Here is a 22,193-nt window from a genome sequence, read left to right as displayed (position 1 = left end):
TGAGTTTCCACGTGTCATCCACTTGCGGAACAAGCTTACAGATATCCTGGAAGCTGAAGCTAAAAAAGAAAATGTAATCACAACATAAACACCTATTTATTCCTTCAACTTCTTGTTTACCTTGCTTCTTGTCTGCATTTCTTCTCTCTCTTGCCCCAAGGTTTTTCAACTTGGCGTAAACTTGATTCTTCATTCCATTATTATACACAGTGTTCTATAATGCTTTGCACAATTGTATGCTCCCTATGTAAAATTTTGAAGCTTCCCTTACCCAATGCCCTATTTTTCGGGCCTGTAAGGCATTTTGATAAATTCACAGGGTCTCTTATTATGTTATCCCCAAGACGACTTGAAGGCGAAAGCCCATGTGCCGATGCATTAAAGACAGACGCATGACGTACACATCACCCTTAATTTGCAGTCTTCCCTCTTAATTCCAAAGGGTTTGACTCCTACCTATGGCATTGGGTTTGAGTGCCTTATCTCTATCTGAATCAACTTTGTCTGAATTAATGTCGCCTTCATTAACACCAAAGGTCGTGGGTTCAACTCCCACCGAAAGGTGAAGGTTTGTAGCCTTTTTGTACCTTTCATGTCATTGATGTATTTTCGCTCAAGGTCAACCGACTAGAGAGATATACAGTACCGCATTTGCCTCAATAAACAAATAAATACACTTTTTTACAATCACACTACGTAATAGCTTAGCCCTTCTCTTACATTTCTTGAAACAGCAACTTCACCATGACAGCGGTGCAATCCACTGGCAAATTATTCTTTTATTAGAGTCCTGTACATTCGGTGCATACAGCCATGCTATAATCTTTAATGGCCAAGGTGACAAGTGCCTACCTGACAGATCAGAAGAAGAAACATGGAAGCCAGCAGACCAGTACAGTGTGCACAATTCAAAGGGCACCAAAGCACTACAGCATTCAAACCTAAACTGTGTTTTTCATGTCTTTGGTTTCACTTCCAATCACCAATGCCACACAGCTCGCAAGGCAGACGTGCTCGTAGCAGACGCAATACAAAACACACAGCTGGTTGCCGTTGCGACACAAGCTACTGTACAGTGAAAAACAAGAAAACAAAATGCCCCTGAGCCGTGAAACAACAGTCAAGTTTTGCAGCATTGGCATTGTTCAAGTCCACAGAAATGGCAGTAGCCAGCCTTGAAAGAGAGAGAGAAAAAAAAAAAGAAACTGGGCTCCTTCAGCACCCCACTTTCGAAAACGGGGCGTACGGTGGGTGGTTTGTCTAAAGACGACGCATGGGGTCGCCAAATCCTCGGCACACTGTAGTCGCGGCCAATTCGACAAATTTCATAGGTGGACAGGGTCTGAGAGCCCGTCACACCTGTATTGTAAAGTCGAGAGCGATGTTTTATACGAACGAGTGCAGCGTGGCAACTAGCACGTCGCGTGGCACACTTTCTCTTGCGCAGACAACGGTTTGACCACCGAAAGCACAGGCAGTGGCTTCGCCAAACTTTGTACAGGTGGTACCAACGGAAAGTTACAAATATGGTGAGAGACAGCGGGACGAAACTTCGCGCTCGGGTATTCTCGGCCACACTGTCTGCACTAACTTGCCGCAGTCAAGTGTTCGTCACTGGGAACAAGTGACACCCTTCTAAGTGCAACACGGCGTAATGTAGGCATGAGGCAAAATTGAGGACGAGTGTGACAACTGCATGACAGAGATAGAGAAAAAGAAAGAAAGAAGAAAAAACAACAAGCGTCAGTTGCAGAAGGCAATGACCACACGAAAACATTTTGCTGCAGTCTCATGATGCACCCCTCTATCTTGACTAGCGAATGCAGTTGCCACACAACAGAGTTGGTTTATCTGGGTAGCAATGCCACCTGACAAAAAAAAAAAATAATAATCAAGCTATAGATAGACATACATTTCAATAACAACATTAACTGACACCAGTTGAGACAGCCGAAATGTGGCTCTTGCCAGTGTGCAACATAAAAGGCTGATTTCCTTCCCACTCACACTTCTTGTAAAGGTTAAGGACCGCCCAAAAGGAAACCGACACCGCTTACATTATCCGGGGACAAGATAGCACGTAACTTGAAACTGCGAAGCGTAGAATGCCACAGGAAAACTCTTTGCACATTGCATAATTAACACGACAGACAACAAAAAGCATGAAGGAACGACTATTTTATAACATCTGCAGCAGAAAAAAAAGTGGAGAGAAGATAGCAATACTGTTTGCGTTCCCAACAAACATCACACCCTCCACTGATATCGTAACCTCACTAAACATCCAACAAACACAATCCACAAATGTCCTTCACAGTTTAGAAGTTTGTAACAGTTTGTTCTTCTGCGCAATGATACCCACTTAGATAGAAATGGAAAAATAGAACTGGAAAGAATAGAAAGCATGTGACAGCTAGCTTTCTTTATTCTTGCTAGAACAGCTGAAAACATGAGCTGACGATGGTGAGGTTAAAACAAGGAAGACAGATGTCGAAAATGATATTGTCAATAGAAATTTCTAGCAGTACTCCATCGACACGAAGTCAGCTAAGGTGTCTGGCGACGCTCCTTCAGTTCAGAAAATCAGTAACATGGTTGGGTTTTAATCAGCGTCCCAAAATGCAACATCTTATATAAGTGCCGCAGCTCTCCTCCTCGCTGGAGGCGATGCGCAGAGGTCAGAATTGTGGCACCAGGGCTGGGCAGTGGACAAGCCTACTACACACCGCTACAGACACACACAACCACTCTTGCACAAAAGCATGGTTATGTCACCAAGGCAATCTTCCAAAATGACGCGCTCGCCGCCGATATCAATGGCCAGTTCAGTGGGGGCTAAGTGCCCGGCGGAGTTGCACACTTTCCGTGGTCGTGACGCTGCTGACGCGACGACAAACAGGAGGCTGCTCAGCTAGCATTCCCAAGGTCTCAGAAATGGTCGAACACCGCAATAACAAAGCAACAACCGTATCATTTGTAGCGCACTGTCTTGCATGGTATTTCAATGCTTCACAGTGCCGGAGACAGCATGAGGCAATGCAATAAAGCCTGTCACAGACATGCCAGCCATGGCATAAAGACAAGTGATAGTCACGATGGTGTAGTAGCGGTGCGACGAGGATTTTTTTCGCTTACTGCACACAGTCTTGCCGTTCAACCCAGCTGCATCATACATGGACAAGGTCAAGGGACCAATGACCTTGCGGTCTCCATCATTGCTACGGGCACAGTGCCACCCGTCGTGTGATGAGACGGGACTTCCGCACCGGAGGCAAACAGAACACCGCAGCAGCAACGGTCAGAACAGCTGTGGCGCTTGCCACAACAGCGTCTTGCTCAGACATTCCAGAAAACGGACAACTGTGGGCGACGGGGGCGCAAGCAACACGAGTGCAACTCCGACAGTGCAAGCGTGACGAAACAGTGGTCCCAAACCAAGCCGGTGACCGTCACAACCACCGAGCCCGCAGCCCTTGCTGGTCACAGTTCGGCGACATCATTTGGCCCCTGCAGCGGTGACATGGAACGCGACGCTTTCGAGCAGCGGCATGAGCAGGCCGACTATAACGGGTCCGTGTCGTGCATCAGCGGCAACGTTCCGCAGTCACCCCCGCGCTTGTGAACAACGTCGTGGTGGAAGAGCTCCAAGCCCCCCACACGGACAGACTGATGTGTTGCCCGCGAGCTGCCCACACTTCGCGACGAGCCACTGGTAGTTGAAGTGGACATTGACGCGGCGACTGGTCCCGAGTTGTCGGGGATGAATGCCGCCACCAGCAACGCCAGCATTACCAGCAGGGCACCGAAAACAAAAGGTGGTCCAGGTACAAACTGCGAGGAAAGGAAGAAAAGTACAACAGCTGGTTAGGGCCAAGAATTCTCTGCGAGATGCATGCTACAGTGTTCAATATGAGCTGCGACGCGCAAGCCGTGGCCGCAGTGATGCTCTTGAGAAAAACGTGGAGGGGGTTTCGCCATTCCAGCAAGGTTCCAGATCCCACACTTTCTGTCATCAGCTTTCTTTGTGGAGCAATAATGCAATGGCCCTCTCAGCAGCGCGAATGTTCTGCACTTAGCGCAGCATGCTTCATAACAGTGCATCACTACCGTAACTCTGCAACTACAGCTCAGACTACTTATAATGCAACATATTATAGCACAGAACCGGATATAACGTTTTTTCTGACTCCTGTTTATTTTCCCACAGAACTCAATGTATGCGCGTATCACTTATAGTGAAGCCACACGAGACACAATACAGGTTATAATGTGGCTGCCGGAAAATCTCGGAGAAGAGGCAGCCAGCGTGCTTCTCCACAAGGTGCGCCGGCTGAGGGGAAGGCGATGAGGGTGGTGCACAGGAGGAGGAGGTCATGTGCAGCAAGCAAACGGACAAAGAAAGGAGGGAAAAAAATATGCGTCGCCAGCATGCTGGTTCAGCAGGTGTGCATGGTTGCCCAGGCGACAGAGAAGCCCGATGCTCCCACCGCTTGTCAGCAGTGCCCGGTCCGCACCGAACACTTGCACATTGTCACTCTTGAAATGGTAGGCTGCACGAGTTCAAAGCCACACTTCTCGAGGCGACATTCTTGTGTCACCCACTAGCGGGCAGCCAGCACGCAGCAGCTTCATGCTCCTTGCTGTCGCAGCGCGCTGGCTGCCCGCTGCTAGGGGACGTAAGCACAATGTTGCCTCGAGGGGCATGACTGTGCGCTCACAGTGGGCAGCCTCCCACTTTCGGCTTCACGCACTCTCTGATAGCCGAAATTCGTCGTGCCGCAGTTCCACGGGTAATAGCGTTTTTCCAGATCCAGAAGTTGATGTAGCTTGTACGGAGAGCTCGCTTCGATTCCTGAATTACGATGAGCTCACTGAGAGCAATAGTTTCAAAGTTGATGAAGGTATTTTTGTTAATTAGTGACTAATTACCCCGTATCACCTGTCACTCTGCGGTCACCACCACTGATGGCGTGTCTCCGAAGGAACCGTACTTCTAATTTAATACGGCTATTTTTAAATATTGCTTAATGTCCTTGTACCCGGTAGTGCGGTACCGCTTAAAGTGTGGAAGTTGGAAACTTCGGCGACTTGCATTATAAGCGGGCTATGCTGCATTCTCTCTCTCTCTCTCTTTTTTGTGATGGACAGGTAGCTGCTCTGCTTGGGCTCTTTACCATACTTCCAAACCTACACGCACAAGCTTTTTTGTGTTCTGAAGCCCAATCAGAATGCAGCAGCTGTGGCCAAATATTTAACCTGCGACCTCATCCTCAGAACACCATAGCCACTCAGCCACTGTTGCGGGTGGTAGTCACAAGAGTGGCAAGGAGGAACCCACTCTTCAAAAGAGAGGGGGCGCTATCTTTATGTGCCGTGTCAGGTCCCGGTGCCACACGTAGTAAATACAGGGAAATCCCGATAATTCAAAATCTACCAATTCAAAGTGACGGATAATTCAAACTGCTGTGTTGGTCCCAGCTAAGTCCTACGTATATATGAATCGAGAAAAACTTCCATGAATTTTAACTCCCAAAGCTACGCAACGGCTATTTCGAACAAGATCACTCCTTCCCATGCACCGCTTTTCAGACAAGCACGAGCCAAAGGCAAAGTTTCGATGGGTCGCTAGCTACCGTAATTTTGCGCGCCGTAAAAACGACGAGGAGAGACGCACGGAAAGCCGAGACCGAACCAGAGCAAGCCCACTCGCCTTCGCTCCCACCCCTCCACCTAGCGCTCGCCTGATCACACTACGCTGCGCTTGCCTATGCCCCCCTCCTAAGGCACGCTAGATCACGTCATCTCCAACATCGGCAATGCAGGAGTATGACACGCGTCACGCCACCATCCTTCTCTGCTCACCCTTGCACGTTTTCCCTCACACCTACAGCTAACACCCACGAGGCACTAGCTATCTGATCGCACTTAGACTTCATACAGAACCTAGGCCTCCTCCGTCTTCCAGTCACATGTCGAAAACTGGTGAAAGATAAAGCTTTTTCAATGCAAGCCCAGTGACGGTTCAGGTTTTGCGTGCTGTACCGCACAAATGATCAGGTGTTATGCTTAAAAAAAGCTCTCGTTAGTTCGAACTCCCACTTTATTCTAATGAATTTCCGGTCCTCTTCGAGCTCGAATTAACCAGATTACACTGTACAAAATTGGCTGAAATGCTCACAGCTGCATGCTCCATCCGTGAAGCGTGTATTGCTCGTCAAGCTCTACGGTTATGTTTCAGGCCACCCCCTTCCCATTTGGAGAGCTAGAATAAAAAACGCATGTCCCCGTACGTTGATGCTAAGCCAAAGGAACCAGTGTTCTTTAAGGTCTTGCCGTCTTCCACAGGAATGCCACTCACCCTGAGTTCATTGGGCACTGCAGATCCATTGGAGAGGGTCGGGGCAGTCATGGGCGGCGCCTCGTTCAGATCCACGTGGAAGAGGTAGAAGATGAAGCCAAACATGGCAGGCCCGAGGCCGTTGCAGAGGCCACGCATGCCCGTGATCATGCCTTGCACCAGGCCTGCACGCAAGCAGCACAGCACAACACCAGAGGTGAATGCCATAAGCAGAAGCGACGAGGTTTCTTGGACAGGCGCAAGCCAGGGCCAAAGCCTATTACCGGACAATCACTTACGGAGGCACTACTATCACTTTTGCAATATTTTGCGTGAATCAGTGACAGATGCGTCGGCACCTATGGGCAACAGCGTTGTGTCGGCGCAATGATAGGAACGATGTTCCTTGCAGACGGCAATGTGCGTGGTGCTCGGTCACAGAAAATCTCAAGAAAGTGATAGCATTCCTGAAAGCGACTGACCGATGACAATGGCTGACGGTGACCACGAGATGCTCGTGCAGTGGCGAAGAGGTTACGATCTGCTACGCCTTTCGTGTAATATGAACATCATGTATCGCGAAATGAAAATATGAGGCTTTATGTTACGTCGAATTAGATTATGCATATCTATACCTATGTTTAGCATTTTGAACACTATTTTTTGTTCACAAATGCGATCAGTTAGAGAAGCCTTACTTGCTTGCGTAGTGTTGCCTGATGTGTATGAAATGGAGCACAGGATATAACACAAGTGTTTTTGAGTCAAATGTGACTTCCGTTATAACCAGACTTGCACATGTTAGAGAGAAAAAGTAACCAATTACAATTAGTTTCAAAAATGTAATTGATCACAGTTACCAATTACTGCCCAACGAGAGTAACTGAACAATTAGCAAAAAGTAATTGATTAACACTTTCCTGTCCGTGTCTATTCCCATCGATAGCTTGCTATCTATGGTTGCAATTTTGTATTGTGCCGCTTTTCGAGTGTCCAAATACGTAAATGTCGGCTGGGCTGACGAAGTTTGCACCGAGATACATCACGCACCCTGCTTGTCCGCCTCCGCATGCGTTGACACAAAGGAACTGATGGCCGGATAGGAGATGCTTGCCACTGCAGCAAGGCCGCCCGCCGACCACATCATCCTGGGACGAGAGAAGCACAACGGCGGGGGCAGTCAGGCAACGTACCACCGAACTCGCACGGACGGCGACACCAGATTTCCCTCCGAGGCAACATTGCAAGAAAACTCAATGAAACAGGGTTTGCGGTACTCACCAGCGCTGCGAGCCGAATCCGTACCACACGAGCTGCAGCATCTCGAAGAGCAGCCCCACCATGATTGTGTGCTTGCTGCCCACTGTCTTCATCAGCAGTGTCAGCACCATTGTCTGTGCACAGGGAAATAACAAATCCGTGTGAAAACGCCTCGCACACACACCATGCACGAGCACACTACTTTCTGGACACCACAAACAATCATCCCTCCAACCTTTCACATTCCAGGCAAGTTTTTTTTTTTTTTTATTTATTTGAACCACTGTGGCTGACTGAAAGTTCTTGAAACTTGCTCAATCCACTCTTTGGCTCCTTCAGAGTACCATTTACTAGTCCATCTTTACTAGAAGAATTAACTAGACCCCCCCCCCCCTCAAAATCCGCGACAAACTAGTCCGCGAATTTCAAGGCCGTGTTGGCAACCATCCATGTTGTTTTTGCATCTGTTTTGGCCTACCAAGCCTCTTCTCCCAGTAAGAGGGGCTGCTTTGTTAGGCTCTGGCTAAAAATACATGTGCCGTTTCCCATCAACTATCTTCACAGATACATTTAGACAGATCTGGCAATCTATTCATAGAAGTACATCCTATGTTTGTCGTTGGTTTTGCCATGTTTCACTTTAAGATATGTCACGCATAAGCACGTTGTAAATAGGAGCTTCCCTCATGGCAGCGCTCACTGTGGGTGTGTTGTAGTGCAGCATGCCTGTTTCGGCGCAGCCCGCACGTATTGGTGTGTTCTTCATCGCTGTAACACCTGCCGCATCATCTTCTTCCATGGCGTTGATGCATGCTTTCACAGCAAGAAAAACATATTTCCATTCGGCGGCCCTCGACGCGGTACTACGACACTGTGTGATTATCGCACATAAAGCAATGATGCAATCTGCACTCTGCTACCGATCCATTAAAGTGATTGGTGGAAGTCCGCTCATGTTGCAGCATTTCACAACGCATCAAGAGTACCGCACTTACTCAAGAATGGGTTGGACACGAATGTAGGTCAACCCCGACATATTGGACTCGCCGAGAGATAAAGAAATAGTAATAACTCGAATATAGGTCGACCTCTACTTTTTACAAAAACTAGAAAATTCACATGACCACACTTATTTACTGTAAGCCTGGCTACTAAACCTCACCAGTTGATGCCACAAATTGCATCTATGTCGGAACCGCCAATAGAGTTGTTCCTCACTGGATGCATCACGGGCGCTTTCAGCATCCAAAACGACGTCGTTCTCGGTGCTGTTGAGTACATCGGATATGCAGCATTTCTTAAAGGCAGTCTGGATAACCTCCAGACTGGCTATACGCTGGAGGCGTGACGGAGTAACTGCGTTAGCTCGCTACTTTTGCTGGCTCTGTTCACAAATATAGGTTGAGATGCTTTGGTCACACATATAGGTCGGTGGCTCATTTTGGGCAACATTTTCAGGGAAAAGAAGGTTGGCTTGTATTCGAATAAATACAGTAGTTAAAGATTGAGTCATTAGGAGTCAAAGATGCCACTATGCATTTAGGTGAGTTCGACATGACTGCAGGTCATTTCAAAGATGTTGGTCAAGAACAATGGCGCTGGCAACCCACCTGTGCAATGACTGAGAGGAGACCCACAACGGCGATGAATAGTGCAACTTCCTCCGCCGAGAATCCCATCACCTGTTGGTGAGTGCAGAAGCAGGTTATTTTTTTCAAACAAAGAAGAGGCAAGCACTCCTGACACACATAAATCAAAGGTCTAATTGCATGGTGCAAGCCGTGTAGTGAACTAATAGGCAATAAATAGACGGTGGTCAATCTGGAGCAATTGACCTGAAATCTTCCGACTGTGTGCTTGGACTTAGTACATACGGTGCGTACCTCGGTTCACTAACTTGATTCTTTCCATGACTTTCCATGATTCTTTCCAAACCCCACTGGTTGTGAACCAAAGCAGAGTTTCGCACAAAGAAGAATGTACAGCAAATTCTCTCTAGAAGAAAGTTGAATTGGGAGTGGAAATAGCTTTGTTATATCTGTCACTCTGTTGTAACCATTGTCAGTCCTCACAGCCGATAACCCATGACGACAGGGGTAGTAGTGGTGTTGTGGCGAATTGTCACTGAGTAAGCCGAAGCCAGTGCAAAAGCTCTAGTACAATGCGAAGGAACCCAAAAGATTGCTTTCTGCCATGTCTTTGTCGGGAAGAAAACTACTTCATCAAATGCAGCTATCAAAGCTAATCCACCTTTGCCATTGTTGTGTGGCCACAAGCGGTGCAACAGGTCTTAACATTTCGTGTAAGCCTTTAATTTCTTATAATGCTAGTCGATTATACATGACAATATAGAAACATTTTTTTACACTGGCATCCAGCTAAAGCCTTGCAAAAGTAAAAGGTAAGAGACTTGCGGTGCTCCACCAGAACACTTGCAAAATATAGAAAACTGAGCAGCCGTGGAGAACATAAGAGCAGAGGCCGTATTTTGTAATGGTTCATTCCATTTTCGATTTCTACCGTTCATTGTGGCGAGTGGCCAATTCTGGTGATGATAACGGCACGGCTTTGTCCGAGAGAACAACAAAGGCTGAGCAGAATGGAAAACGAAATACACCATTATCAAACATGATTGCCACAAGACAATAATCCCCTTGAGTGTGTATGCGACCAATTTATAGCGGCTGTAGTTACACTGGTGTCACATGGGCAAGATCAGGATTGAATTTATTAATTTTGATTGGCTAAATTGTGCAAGCTGCAGAAGGGAGCCAATTACCATTGAGAAATTTTATCCCAGTTGGGCTCAATCCCATTCGAAAGTGCCCCGTGTAACTGGGGTACTAGACATGTTAAGACAGGGCAGTACATATCAAAGCATCCTCCATGTACCGCGAGCTATGCCGCAAGCCACGACCACACGCTCTGCTGTTCACGTTTGACCTTCGACCAAGACGCAACAGGTTGAGTTAGGGTATGACAACTTTGACATTCTCAAATTCCTGAACTTTTCCAGGTTTTCTCAGAATTAGCTTATTCGAAATTCCCTGGCAAGTCTATGCCAGAGGCGGTTCAGGTGCAAGGATAAAATCGTGTTTACTACTACTGGATAAATGGTGGCATGCCAGGTAACTATGCCAGCCCATAATTTTTTACAACTACTACCAGTAAGCAGGTAAATCAGGTGGAATGCACTATGAGAGTTGACGGAATCATGCGTTTCCCGATTATTACAACCACCTGGTCACGCTTGCTCTTGCAAAAAAAAGAACAAAAAAGATCACTATTACAGGATTACGTAGGTTAAGCTGAAAACTTCGTTTCCTTCTTGCATACCACTAGCTTTGGCATTTCCACTGTTTAACCACACGAGGGTTCCCGTTGCCGTCCTTGGCTTCGGGACTGCCGTCTGCATGCTCTTTGTAGTGGACTCACTGTTCTTTGAGTGAAACAGTGGGCAACAATTTTCCTCGTTCAATGCAAGTAGGGTGAATATTACCCATTTTCTAAAATTAATTTTTCAGAAATGACAAATTCCCTGGAAATTCCCCAGGCTTTTCCCTAACGGTAGATGCCCCACATGTGCAAAAAGCACACGCGAGTGCAAGAGTTGGCGGGGTTGGCAGAGTGCAGGAGTGGTCGGTGACTCGTTGCCAAGTGGCTAACAGCACACAGTAGTTTCAAACTGCTATTTCAGACAGGTTGCTAGCACTATTCTCGTTTATTTTTTCTTTTCAGACCTGCCAACCTTAAAACTTAATCTGGTCGCAGCCAAAAAGTACCAAGATCTAATGACATGTACTGAATATCATTTGGTTACTCAAGAAGTTTCCTGCTTATTTAATGTTCGCCGGCTTCGTTCTGTGGAGACGTTGCCGACAGACACTCTGCTTTTACAGTTGCGGTTACAATGGTCTGCTAGATGTTTATGAAGAAAGGGAAAAACTGCTATCGACCCCATAGGAGCGCTAAGCTATATAGGCTACAAACAGCGATTGTCCATAAATAAGAGCAATGTGAAGTGCATTCATGAAATAATCACTTAACATCTGCCAAAATTTCTGTTGTCGTTATACACTGGTTTTATACACACATTGGTGTTCCTGCTGCATGGGTGGGTACGTGCGTACGATCGATGGGTCCGGACAATCAATCGTTCAGTGACTCTACTTTTATTCCTTCGGTAGAAGTGTTACCCCAGATTGGTGAAGGAAAAACTGTGAAGTTATTGGTGTCTGTACATCAATTGTACACAGGCTCTAAAAATTGGGCACTGTACGATAAATTTCGAAAGTTGGCACGTATGAAACCCAAGTGTAGAAAAATGGTAAGGTTGACAACTGCGTGGCCCGATTTCGGCCAAAATGGCACGAACTGATCGGGAAACGTTCCAACACTGAACCACGTAGATGAGAACAAACGCCACACACAAACGAATGGCAACTAAATGCCGGGACACTGACCAGGCGCAGGTAGACGAAAAAGCAGGAGTACTGGCCAGCCTCGGGCAGGTACGACAGGAACACGGTGACGCAGAGCATCAGGATCATTGGGTCCTTGCCTACCTTGCGCAGCGCCTGCGTGGCAACACAATATGAGGGTAGTGAGCTCACATCTTCAAGGACGGATGGAACGTTACGTTGAAAAGCTTCAACAACAAGTGGACTTGTTTGCCTTGCCTACAAAAGAAGTGCGAGAAACGAGTGGCAAGCAAATGGCCACAGAAGTGCTAACACCATGGCATCTGCTCGATTTACTAACTGCACAATCTATTGGAGGACACTTTAGCTGTGAGCCCGAGACCGATTTCCCTATTCAAATAAATGTGAAATGCAGAAGTGCTCTTCCTAGACTACATATCACTAAGATGATGTGAATGAAAATGGTTGCACTTATGAGAGAAAGAATTTCACCGACTGTTGGAAGCACAATTTAGATTTAGGGGTCCTTTTTAAACATACTGCTGGAAATTGATAAAGTTTAAAATATCAAAGCATGAGAATTACACATCCATGATACTGCATTAAAAAAGGTAATGCAGTTTTGTGATCTGCATTCTGCATTCTGTGCATTCTGTGATCTGCAGGTTCAAACATTTGAAGCAGACAAATATGATACATTACGATTTCACATTTTTCATTAAATTGTTTTAATAGACACAAGGGTTTTGCAAAAACCCTATTCACAAACTATTTGTACATTCAGGCTGTCTAGAAAAATCAATCTTCTCTATATGCTCCATCATTTCACATTTTACCCGTTTGGCAGCAGAAATTCCCTTACTAAAGTAACATCAAAGCCCAACAACTGATTTCAGAATGATTTCAAAAAGATTTGGCAAATTCCAACAAGAAACAGTTGGCCCTTCAGTCCCAAGCACCAACTATACTAGAATCCGGCCACAACGAAATTTTGGAAAACATAAAAACGGCAAGATTGAGACACCGTAGCCCTTAGGGTGCATGAAAAAAAAAAAAAAGAAAGCCTCTGGGCACAGCTGGGCCACATCGTTACCACAGGCATTCGCTCACCGAGAAGGGGTCAGCCTGTTCCCACGAGATGGGCGAGCTCCACGAACCCACGGGTCGGAGCTTCTCCGGCAGGCTCTCTGGCACCGCGACCAGGATGAAGAGCACGTCCAGCAGCGCGATGGCCGACGCCAGGGCAGCCACCAGGGCGTCCGAATACTGCCGCGCCAGGTAGGCGCCCAGTGCGGGGCTCGTCACCAGACTGGCGGCGAACGTGGCCGAGACGAGACCGTAGGCCGCACTGCGGTCCTGCTCGTCCGTCACGTCTGCCACGTAGGCGAACACCACCGAGAAGGTGACCGCAAACACGCCCGACATGGAGATCATGGCAAAGTACCACCAGGTGTTGATGCGCATCAGCGGGATGGGCGCGCACGTGAAGAACACCGTGACCAGCAGGAAGAACTTGCGGCCCCAGACGTCCGACAGGGCCCCCACCAGGGGAGCGCTTAGGAACGACAGGAAGCCCTGCAAATGGAAGACGTGGTGCCGCGCCGGTTAGAGGGACACTACAGAGAAATGCTAAACCGGTTTAGACCGAAGTGCTGTCACTGGGTGTCACAAACCGGCCAAGGTGTTAGGATAGGCACGCATGCTCTTAAGGATTCCCGTCATCTTGCCTAGCTCGCAGTTTTGCCAGTGCAGTGCCGCGTCTTGTTAATATTTTCGACGTTAATTTCTCATAAGTGCCGTGTCCGAGTTATCTCGTTCAGGTATTTGTACACACTCCACGTCGTGCCTCAGTTAAGTTGTGCAACAATTTCGGCTCACTCCCTGCCTTCTTTTAAATAATATGCCATCATGAAGTCCCGTGTACTGGTCATGACATCTGTATACAACTCGGTCAACGTGAAATGTCATGACAGCTTTTATTTGTACAGAAAGGTTCATGAGGTAGTGTTGCTTGGACGGCGCATGTCTCTCAAATTCTGACATGGCTCATCAGCGCGCAAAAAGCACATGCGGTTCTTGAGTAATGCCTAAATTCCAAGAACTCCACTTGAACTGTTATTTGCAGGACACCGTTCATTAAAAGAAAAGAAAAAAGAAACATTCGACATATTTCTGATATACTATAACCTAATTAATATCATTATAATAATTTTTGTTTTACTACGTATTATGATCAAGAAATTTTGTGAAGCTGTCATAGAAGTACGAGCAACAAATACAATTTAAATTTAATTTAGGTCAGCTAACATGCTACTTCAACGTAAGTTGAACTTGAATCCTCTTGGAAACAATCTACTGGCATGTGACAGGAAGAAGCACCAGGAACAACACCCGGCACTCAAAGGGTTAAGAGATCTTGGCGAGGCCTCCATGATGAAAAACAATGGGGCCCACAGCTTACTTCCGCAGCATAAAATAACACACACAAAACAAAAGCAACAGAAAGAGAATAACCTGACAATTTCACATCTGCATCAACTTGTCTGCCTTTTAGTTGCACAAAACCAGGCCTGTATATTCACGAAGCTTCTAACTGCCCACCACATCATGAGAAGCCAACAAACATAGACACCAAGGACAACATAGGGGAAATTACTTGTACTTACTGACTGAATGCAAAGATATGATAAAATAATGGCAAGGAAAGTGGATGGAAAAAACAACTTGCTGCAGGTGGGCAACGATCCCACGCTCCAGCCAACAGAGCTACCGCAGCCCCGTTTCCCCATCCACTTTCTTGGGTATTTGTGTGTTGCTACTAGAACTAACCTTGGGAGTGTTTGCCAGTGCCACCACCTACAAACCCTAGCAGGAGATGTGGAACATCCTTTCTGCCACAGGCATCATGTGTACGTGATCTTTTTGGGTGAAGGCAACTGGTAAATAAACCCGCACATGATACCTGAAGGCATCAATGTTGCTGGATTCAAGACCCTCGTTACATAACTGCCCACCAGCCATTCATGATAGCAATAAGATCGAGAATGAGACAAGTGCCACGGCAATGGTCAGTTGTACACAATGCCTATGCAAGAGAAGTTCGTAATTTCAAGCTCAGCTTCGCTTTTAATGCCAGAATGAAGCTTTAAGAGAGACATTGAGAGAGAGTGGGGGGGGGGGGGGGCTTGTGCAAGAACTCACCTTGATTCCCATAATGAGGCCATTCATAAGGAAGGTGTGATTTGGGAATGTTTCATTTAAGACCTGGAAAAGAAAGAAAAATAAATGAAATGGGAATAATTTTGATTTCAAAAGTATCCTACAAGTGATACTGTCAGCATTTCAGTTTATCACAACACAATTTTTCACAGAAAGAGGAGGAGGCGTGTGGGGGGTGGGGTGAATACAGCTGTGTGCAACAAATATTTTATTGCAATAGCAATTATATGGACATTCTAAGTGAATCTTTGCTGACTGTGTTGCCATGGGGCAATGCATATATTTAGCTACATGTAGGCTATATGCTTATCCATGCCATATATGCAGGCTATATTGCTATATTATTCAATCACTAACGTTCCTTATACCCAGTCTTAGATTCTTGACCAAGCTATTCATCAGAATTTTGAAAATGGCAGCCCACAAACAAATGTCACGAAACATAACATTCACAAGCACGCCTTTTGTCATAAATCTCCTCAGAGTTAAATATTAAATGTGCAAAAAAATATGAGTGTTCAAACCTGAAAGTGATGTAATTTTACTGGTGTAGATCTTTACGGGCAGTGTAGTAGTGCCTGTGCAATCTCACTACAGGTGCTACACGATGCATTCAAGCTTTCAAGGGTGCCAGAATTTTTGGCACACCCACCATATGTCACGTCCACATTAATCGGACCCACATATGGTTGGAACACCATCTGAGAAAGCCAAGTGCAACGCTGAACCCTCCTACCGCAGGTCAGTGCTCCGACCTTCGAGCGAAACTGCCAATTTTTTTAGTACATGCAAAAACTACAAATTTTCCTGTCGCATAATAATACTTGGGGGAATTGGCATCTTCACATTTTTCACACAGTGATTACACATATAATTAATAAATCACTTTTTACTTACAAGGCAAACAAACACTAGGTGGCAAGAAAAAATAACTCTACTGAAGGCCCACATTCAATCATTGTGAGCAATCTGCGACATCTGTGACACTGCTCCCAGAAAACAAGATGTCACTCGTGCCAAGAATGCTGATGCTGAGCAGAAACAAAAACAAAAAGTTCTGCAGATCCCACGCAGTAGAGAAATTAATGTTGTGTAAAGCACTTGGCAGGCAGCTGGTGATCTAGCCTCCTTTGGGGCGCATACTAAATTGTTACCAGAGGGCGCAAAGTATGTGTGCAAGGTGAGTAAATGTGCGTACAGTGAGAGCATGCGTGTGCTGACAACGGCAATCACACGACAACCGATGCGTTGCACTCGGACAAGGAGACATTACATCCCGCTCTGTTGCTAGTACCTGGTGGGCTGGCAATGAATGTAGTGGACTGGGTAAGCTGGGACAACCCCAAAGTCAGTGCAATGCACAAAGTACCCCAAAATGATAGCTGCCACAGGGAAGAGTGGTGCACACTCGCTTTTACACACATATTGCTGCAGTGTGACGTGACGCACCTGTCAACCATCTCAAAGCATTGGCCCGCATTAGGGAAGGTCTTTCAACGTTGCTATTCGGTGACACCATTCGTACGCCTGTGGTTTGATGGTTAGAGTAACAGGCTATTGCACTAGGGGACCGCGGTTCAAACTGCACTGTTGAAGCAATAACTGTGAATTTCTTCTCTAAGGTAACTGTTAATTTGGAGATGCCCCTAAAGAGGCAAGGCAGGAGTCTACCTACCACAAGAGTGTCTGGAAAGAATCAAAAACTGCATTAAGAGCAACAAGTGCACCAAAGTTCTGGTGCACAGTGGGTGCTGCTGCACCTGGTGCCTGCCTGGTGGCCGTGAGCACAAAAGTGGCCTGGTTCCACAGGTGCGCCCACTGGTCGATGGCACCTGAAAGCGACTAATTGTATTCAGAGTTACAACAGAGTCTCTCTATCACTTTCGTTCATACAGGGAGCCTGTGCGGCCCATTAGAGGGACCCTACAGAGGGATTTCAAAGGAACACTAGAGAGAAAGCCACTCTTACTGTGAAGGAAGCCTTGGTACGAGACGGAGCTTGCAGAAATGAACAATGGGCGGCCGTACAGCTCTGAAGGACTTGCACCCCTTTGCCATGACATCGAGGATTTTGACGAGATATAAGAGAGATTTAGCTTGTCCAGAAATTCGGTAAACGCAAGCAGATTGCCCAGTCGGTAGAAGTGTAAGAGTGAGTGGCCAGAGCGGCTGGATAGTGGGCGCCGAGCTCCACCACACAAACCCAGAGCTAGTATTGCAGCAATCCGGTGCATTCTGTTCCACTGCTAGCATAAATTTTTGGCAGTGGCGCAGTCGTGAACACGATGCATTTCTAAATATTATAAGTGGGAGCAGAACCTACATCTTCCGTATTATGCATGCGATACTCTATCATTAAGCTATGGTGATGGCTATACTTTAGTACACTATCTTGGTTATATGTACATGTGTACAAAGTTAGCCCTGGGTGTGTTAGCCAGCGCCACTCAAAACCACGGCAGCCGGCATGGAGCATCCTTTCAACCGCAGCTGTCGTGTACGTGACATTAGGAGCAGGCAACTGGACATACATATATTACCTATACATATACCGTATATATTCGTGCCATGAAGGCTGCCAAGGTTGACGCCCTCATTATGCATAATGAGACCACCAAAGAATGAGGGGGACAGCCATCTTTCGACATCTCTGTTGAACCTGTGAAGTCACAATGATGTACTGACACTGAAGTTTGGAAACGAAATTCATGAAAGCGACTTCAGTTTTCATTTTCCACCAGCAATACATTTCTCTGGCCAATCCAAGTTGAAGTAACATTTTCATAGACCACTTAACCACTATGCGATTTCTTTTTTTTTTTACTTCGAACAATCTTTTTAAAAATCATACGGAGCATACTGCGAAATTCAGTCTGTACAGGTGGATTACCTCAAGAAGCAGACATTACTTGCATGATAAATTGCAATGTACGGGCGGCTAATTAAATAGACTTACTCTTCAAGCAAAGGTTTAGTGAATCGCATGGAGCATATTGCACATCTCAATCTGTGCAGGCGGATTAGGTGGAGACGTATACATTGCTCGTGCAACAAATTGCAATGCTCAGGCAGCTAATTAAAAAAATGCACTAATGACTTTTTTTGATCTTTCACTTTAGAACACATGTTGCAATGCAAAATGGAATACGAGCAGTAGCAATTCTTCCAAAATTTTATTTTCATTTATTTCACGATAAGAGCTTGATCACAAGAAAAGAAAATAAAGGCCAAACTTTCATATTTTTTAAAGTTTTGCACCGAAACCCAAGCACCGTTGTGTCATTGTGACGTCACAGATTTCAAGGTATTATCTCATATTTGGGAAATGTTCCAAGTTCATTCTTCGGCTTCTTTATGATATAATGCAGTCTCTTTCTACAAATAAACAATTAACAAAGGAACAGTAGGCGTCGTCAAAATCCACGACATCATAGCAAACTGGTGCAGAAATTTCCAACGCAGCGGTGCCACCCGTCTTTAGTTTTTCTGCCTTTTCTGATTCAGCAGTCCTCCTTTCACAGCAAGCGGCGTTTCTGGCATTTTAGAAGTGTAATTAATACAGCTCAAATTAGTTTTCTCCTTAGTGTTCCTTTAATGGACAGGTATCATGCAAGAACAAATAGAAAGAAATTAGCACTGTTTGCCCCCCCCCCCCGAGTTATGCCTGTTCAGGCTAGTGATGTTCCCTGCCCACTTAGCGAAATCGCTGCTGCGCAACTTTTTCTCACGAGAGGAGCTCACTTAAACTACAACTCACCTTTGACTGTGCTAACAAGCTAGCAATGGACACGAGGACAGCAACGAGTGCAAGTCTGCTTCTGAATTCTACTGTATGCGGTAGCAAGCTTCAAATAAAATTCAGTACTTCTCATGGAGCTGTTCGAAACAGTTTTGGAAATGTGCAGGGTGTGGCTAGCAGACCATGGAAAAGCAGTTTGGTGACTGAAACAGCTGGCTGCGGTGCTTGGAGGGCAACAAAGAGGCATCTTGTGGCTGGGGAGGCCTCAAAAACGCTCTTAATCCTTTGGTAGCTCCCAGACGATGAAACACAGAGGTCTTGAACCAATCATGGCATTACGGATGCAACTCACCGTGATCATGGGTGTGGTCAGGAGGCCCCAGGCAAAGAACTCAAGGAAGATGACCACTACTGCGTGGTAGACGCTTGGCTCGCCAAACCCCGACGTCTGCACAGGACCCAGGTGCAAAGCTTTCAATCAGGAAAGGATAACTGTGGTACGACTGCACCTTGCTGAGGCAAACACTGTCAGCTCGTACAGATCTGTTTGTGCTAGCCCAGTGCACAGACATGTTGCTTCACAAGGGTTTTCTGTCTAGCATGTTTTATTATTTAAAAAAAAAAGGTATGATTAAACATTTCTAAAAGGTCCAGATAGGTGCATTTAATTAATCGCAGAAAAGCTTGCGGTTAGTAATTGAAACCACGTTACCTAAGAGATCATTCCAAAGTGTTATGGCTCTTGGCAAAACCAGAGTTCAAAACATTTATTGTACCACATATATGTTTGATGTTGAGGTAATTATGAAGACACTGGGATGTATGTAATAGTTTTTCAAGAACCAACCAATGAATACTGCCCAGAGGCACAAAGAAAATGTGCGGAGAACAGCGGCATACAACGTAGACATAAACATTACCCAAATATATGCCAGCAACATTTCTCTATTAATATAATTCTATTGCCAGCATACAGTCAAGTAGGCTGCATGAATAGGCATCTAACGTTTAGCCTTTTTATCTGGTGTGTTGACTCAAAACACTTCCGCATGATGGATAGAATCTAGACAGCAGTGCAGGCATGTGGTTCTGCAATGCGATATTTTTTCAGGCTGAATGAAGCACGCAATCTGTTATGAGCTCTTGGGCAACATGTGACATGACCTAAAATAGTTGTTCGCTGGCCGGATCGCAAATGCATCAAATAGTGCCTCGTCTTTCTCACCAACTGCCAGCTGCAACGTTAAGCGTCAGCAGACAGCTTTGCGATCTAAGCCCACCTGCGTCCTTATTATTTTTTGTTTCTTTCTATCTTCCATCAGTGCTGCTGTAAACGCTAGGCTAACATCTGCTACGAAAAGGCAAGACCTTTAACTGCGTTTTCTAGGAAGTATCTCCTCCATGACGCATGAAGCAAAGTCCCGGGATTGCACCCTGGAAAACAGAAACCTTAAAAGCGCGGGCACACTAATTGAACGCGAAGTTGGCGAACGTTTAGGGCTACACGAATCGCACCTCTAAGAGCACACTAGTCGATTCAGTTCCCGACTGTAACAATTTCGACCAAAAGTACTCAACGAACATCGAGCGTTGCTACACGACATTCTCGAGCCCACTTCACAGGGACGATTCCATCGCAATCGTAGCTTGGTCAGGCTTACGCGGATGGTATTCAACGAGAAGGGAAACTGCCCGAGCGACAGGGGGGCATAAGAAACTAATGGGAGTGGTGTCGCCTCCAGATACGTCGACTAAACCGCTGACGACGCGTTGGCCGACTAGCGCGCAGGGCAAGACTGATGAAAACGCGACATTCCGAAACGGAAACAAAACGACCGTTCGTTATCACAGCGGCGGTAAACGATAAGACATGCGGCAGACTTACGATGAAGCCATCCTTCATGATGGACTTGCGACTTCGGATGATCATGGTCGCAACTTTGCGGGACACTTTGGCAGGCATGACGAGCGCTCGGTTCATGGGGAACTCCGTCGGGAGATTCGCCGGGCCCCAAGGAGCCGCGGAGCGCACTTTGAAAAAGAATTAACGGCAAGCCACTGGCTGTCCTTGTCGCTATGACGCGGAGACGAGACGACGCGCGCGGGCGCCGCAAACAGCTCTTCCTTGCCGTTGGCTGCGTGGTGCTGGCGTTAGGGGGGTTCCCTTCGGCTCAGAGCACTAGGCCTAAAACGCTTCGTTCGAGTCGGCAGTTTCGGCGATCTTCCCGTCGGTCCGATGACGAAGACATGGCTCGTTGCTGTGGTCAAGGAGTCCGCAAGTTCACAGACTGCCGATTGCCGCACTTTTCGAGCGAACACACAAGCCTCGTTGAATGCAATTCTAACATGTTCCCGATGATATCCGAGTTCTCTTTTCCTTTTTTCTTTTTTTGGTAGAGGGGCCCTTGGAGAAAGTGGTCACCTGTTGAGGTGGTGAACGTGAGGGCCGACCGCAACGACGATGTTTCCGACTCCAACAGCAACGAATGGTCTCGTAGGGGCGCTGCTAACGTGTCTCGAAACTGAGCTTCTACAAGCGGACGCTTCATCGTTTTTGGCGCTCAAATAGCACTAATTTGTGGTTTCGGTTTCACTTTCTTATGAATTATTGTTTTGAAAGTCATTGTAGTCAGTATTTTCGAGCGTAACAGCTTCGCTCGGGGAATACTGGTTGCTTTATTGCGCACTCATTCATGTTTTATTGTGATATCAATTACACGGACGCTCGAAGCACATTCGGTCGTGCTGTCACGGAATGACGCGCATTCTGCTCCGCGGGCGGAGGGTTACAAGATCGCGAGTGGTGAGCAGTGCGTTTGGCCATGGTTTGGCTGCAAAAACAAGGAAACCAAGTGGTCGCCCTGGAAAGCTCCGCTATCGCCTCCTATGCGATGGCTCCCGCTAAATCATCGCTGCAGCGGAGCCATAGTAGCGTTCTGCCTCCCACTGCTAGGCACTATAGCGTTCTCGCTTCAAGCTACGGTCTCATTTCGTCCAGCAGAGAGCCTACACACGAGCGCTACCACAGAGTTTCAGACAATAATTAATATCGTAGCAAACTGTATGAGTGCGACCACCACCGTGAGCGCGACGGACTGTTCAGCTTAAAATTGCATTCCGCATTTTACTTCAGACCACCAGGTCGAGCATCATCACGGACTAATCGTACTGTTTCCTAATCGCAATGTTTTGCCTCGTGTACTACGGATTGGCGTGT

General features: G+C 46.5%; 1 protein-coding gene across 1 annotated transcript; it reads right to left on the bottom strand.

Annotated features, from left to right (window-relative positions):
• Nucleotides 1-759: 759 nt before the first annotated feature.
• LOC142560710 (hippocampus abundant transcript 1 protein-like) lies at nt 760-21,464 on the bottom strand. Its single transcript, XM_075673000.1, has 10 exons — nt 20,862-21,464; nt 19,329-19,424; nt 15,220-15,282; nt 13,129-13,593; nt 12,061-12,174; nt 9,208-9,279; nt 7,619-7,731; nt 7,388-7,485; nt 6,359-6,522; nt 760-3,831 (listed from the first exon to the last, which is right to left on the bottom strand). Exons 1-10 carry the CDS (start codon nt 20,955-20,957, stop codon nt 3,562-3,564), a joined length of 1,551 nt encoding a protein of 516 aa, XP_075529115.1. The 5' UTR covers nt 20,958-21,464; the 3' UTR covers nt 760-3,561.
• Nucleotides 21,465-22,193: the final 729 nt, after the last annotated feature.

The sequence above is a fragment of the Dermacentor variabilis genome, chromosome 10, assembly GCF_050947875.1.
Source record: "Dermacentor variabilis isolate Ectoservices chromosome 10, ASM5094787v1, whole genome shotgun sequence".
Classification (NCBI taxonomy): domain Eukaryota; kingdom Metazoa; phylum Arthropoda; class Arachnida; order Ixodida; family Ixodidae; genus Dermacentor; species Dermacentor variabilis.
The sequence above is the reverse complement of the archived record's forward strand: the minus strand, read 5'-3'. Positions and strand labels throughout refer to the sequence as shown.

Bases quoted from the DNA above. Each gene is read 5' to 3' on its own strand.
- LOC142560710 (XM_075673000.1), bottom strand. From the start codon at position 20,957: ATGAACCGAGCGCTCGTCATGCCTGCCAAAGTGTCCCGCAAAGTTGCG. The intron at 7,732-9,207 runs GTGGGTTGCCAG...CCCTGTGCACAG, and splicing joins TCCTCTCAGTCATTGCACAG to ACAATGGTGCTGACACTGCT. The intron at 3,832-6,358 runs GTGAGTGGCATT...CTTTCCTCGCAG, and splicing joins CAGTGCCCAATGAACTCAGG to TTTGTACCTGGACCACCTTT.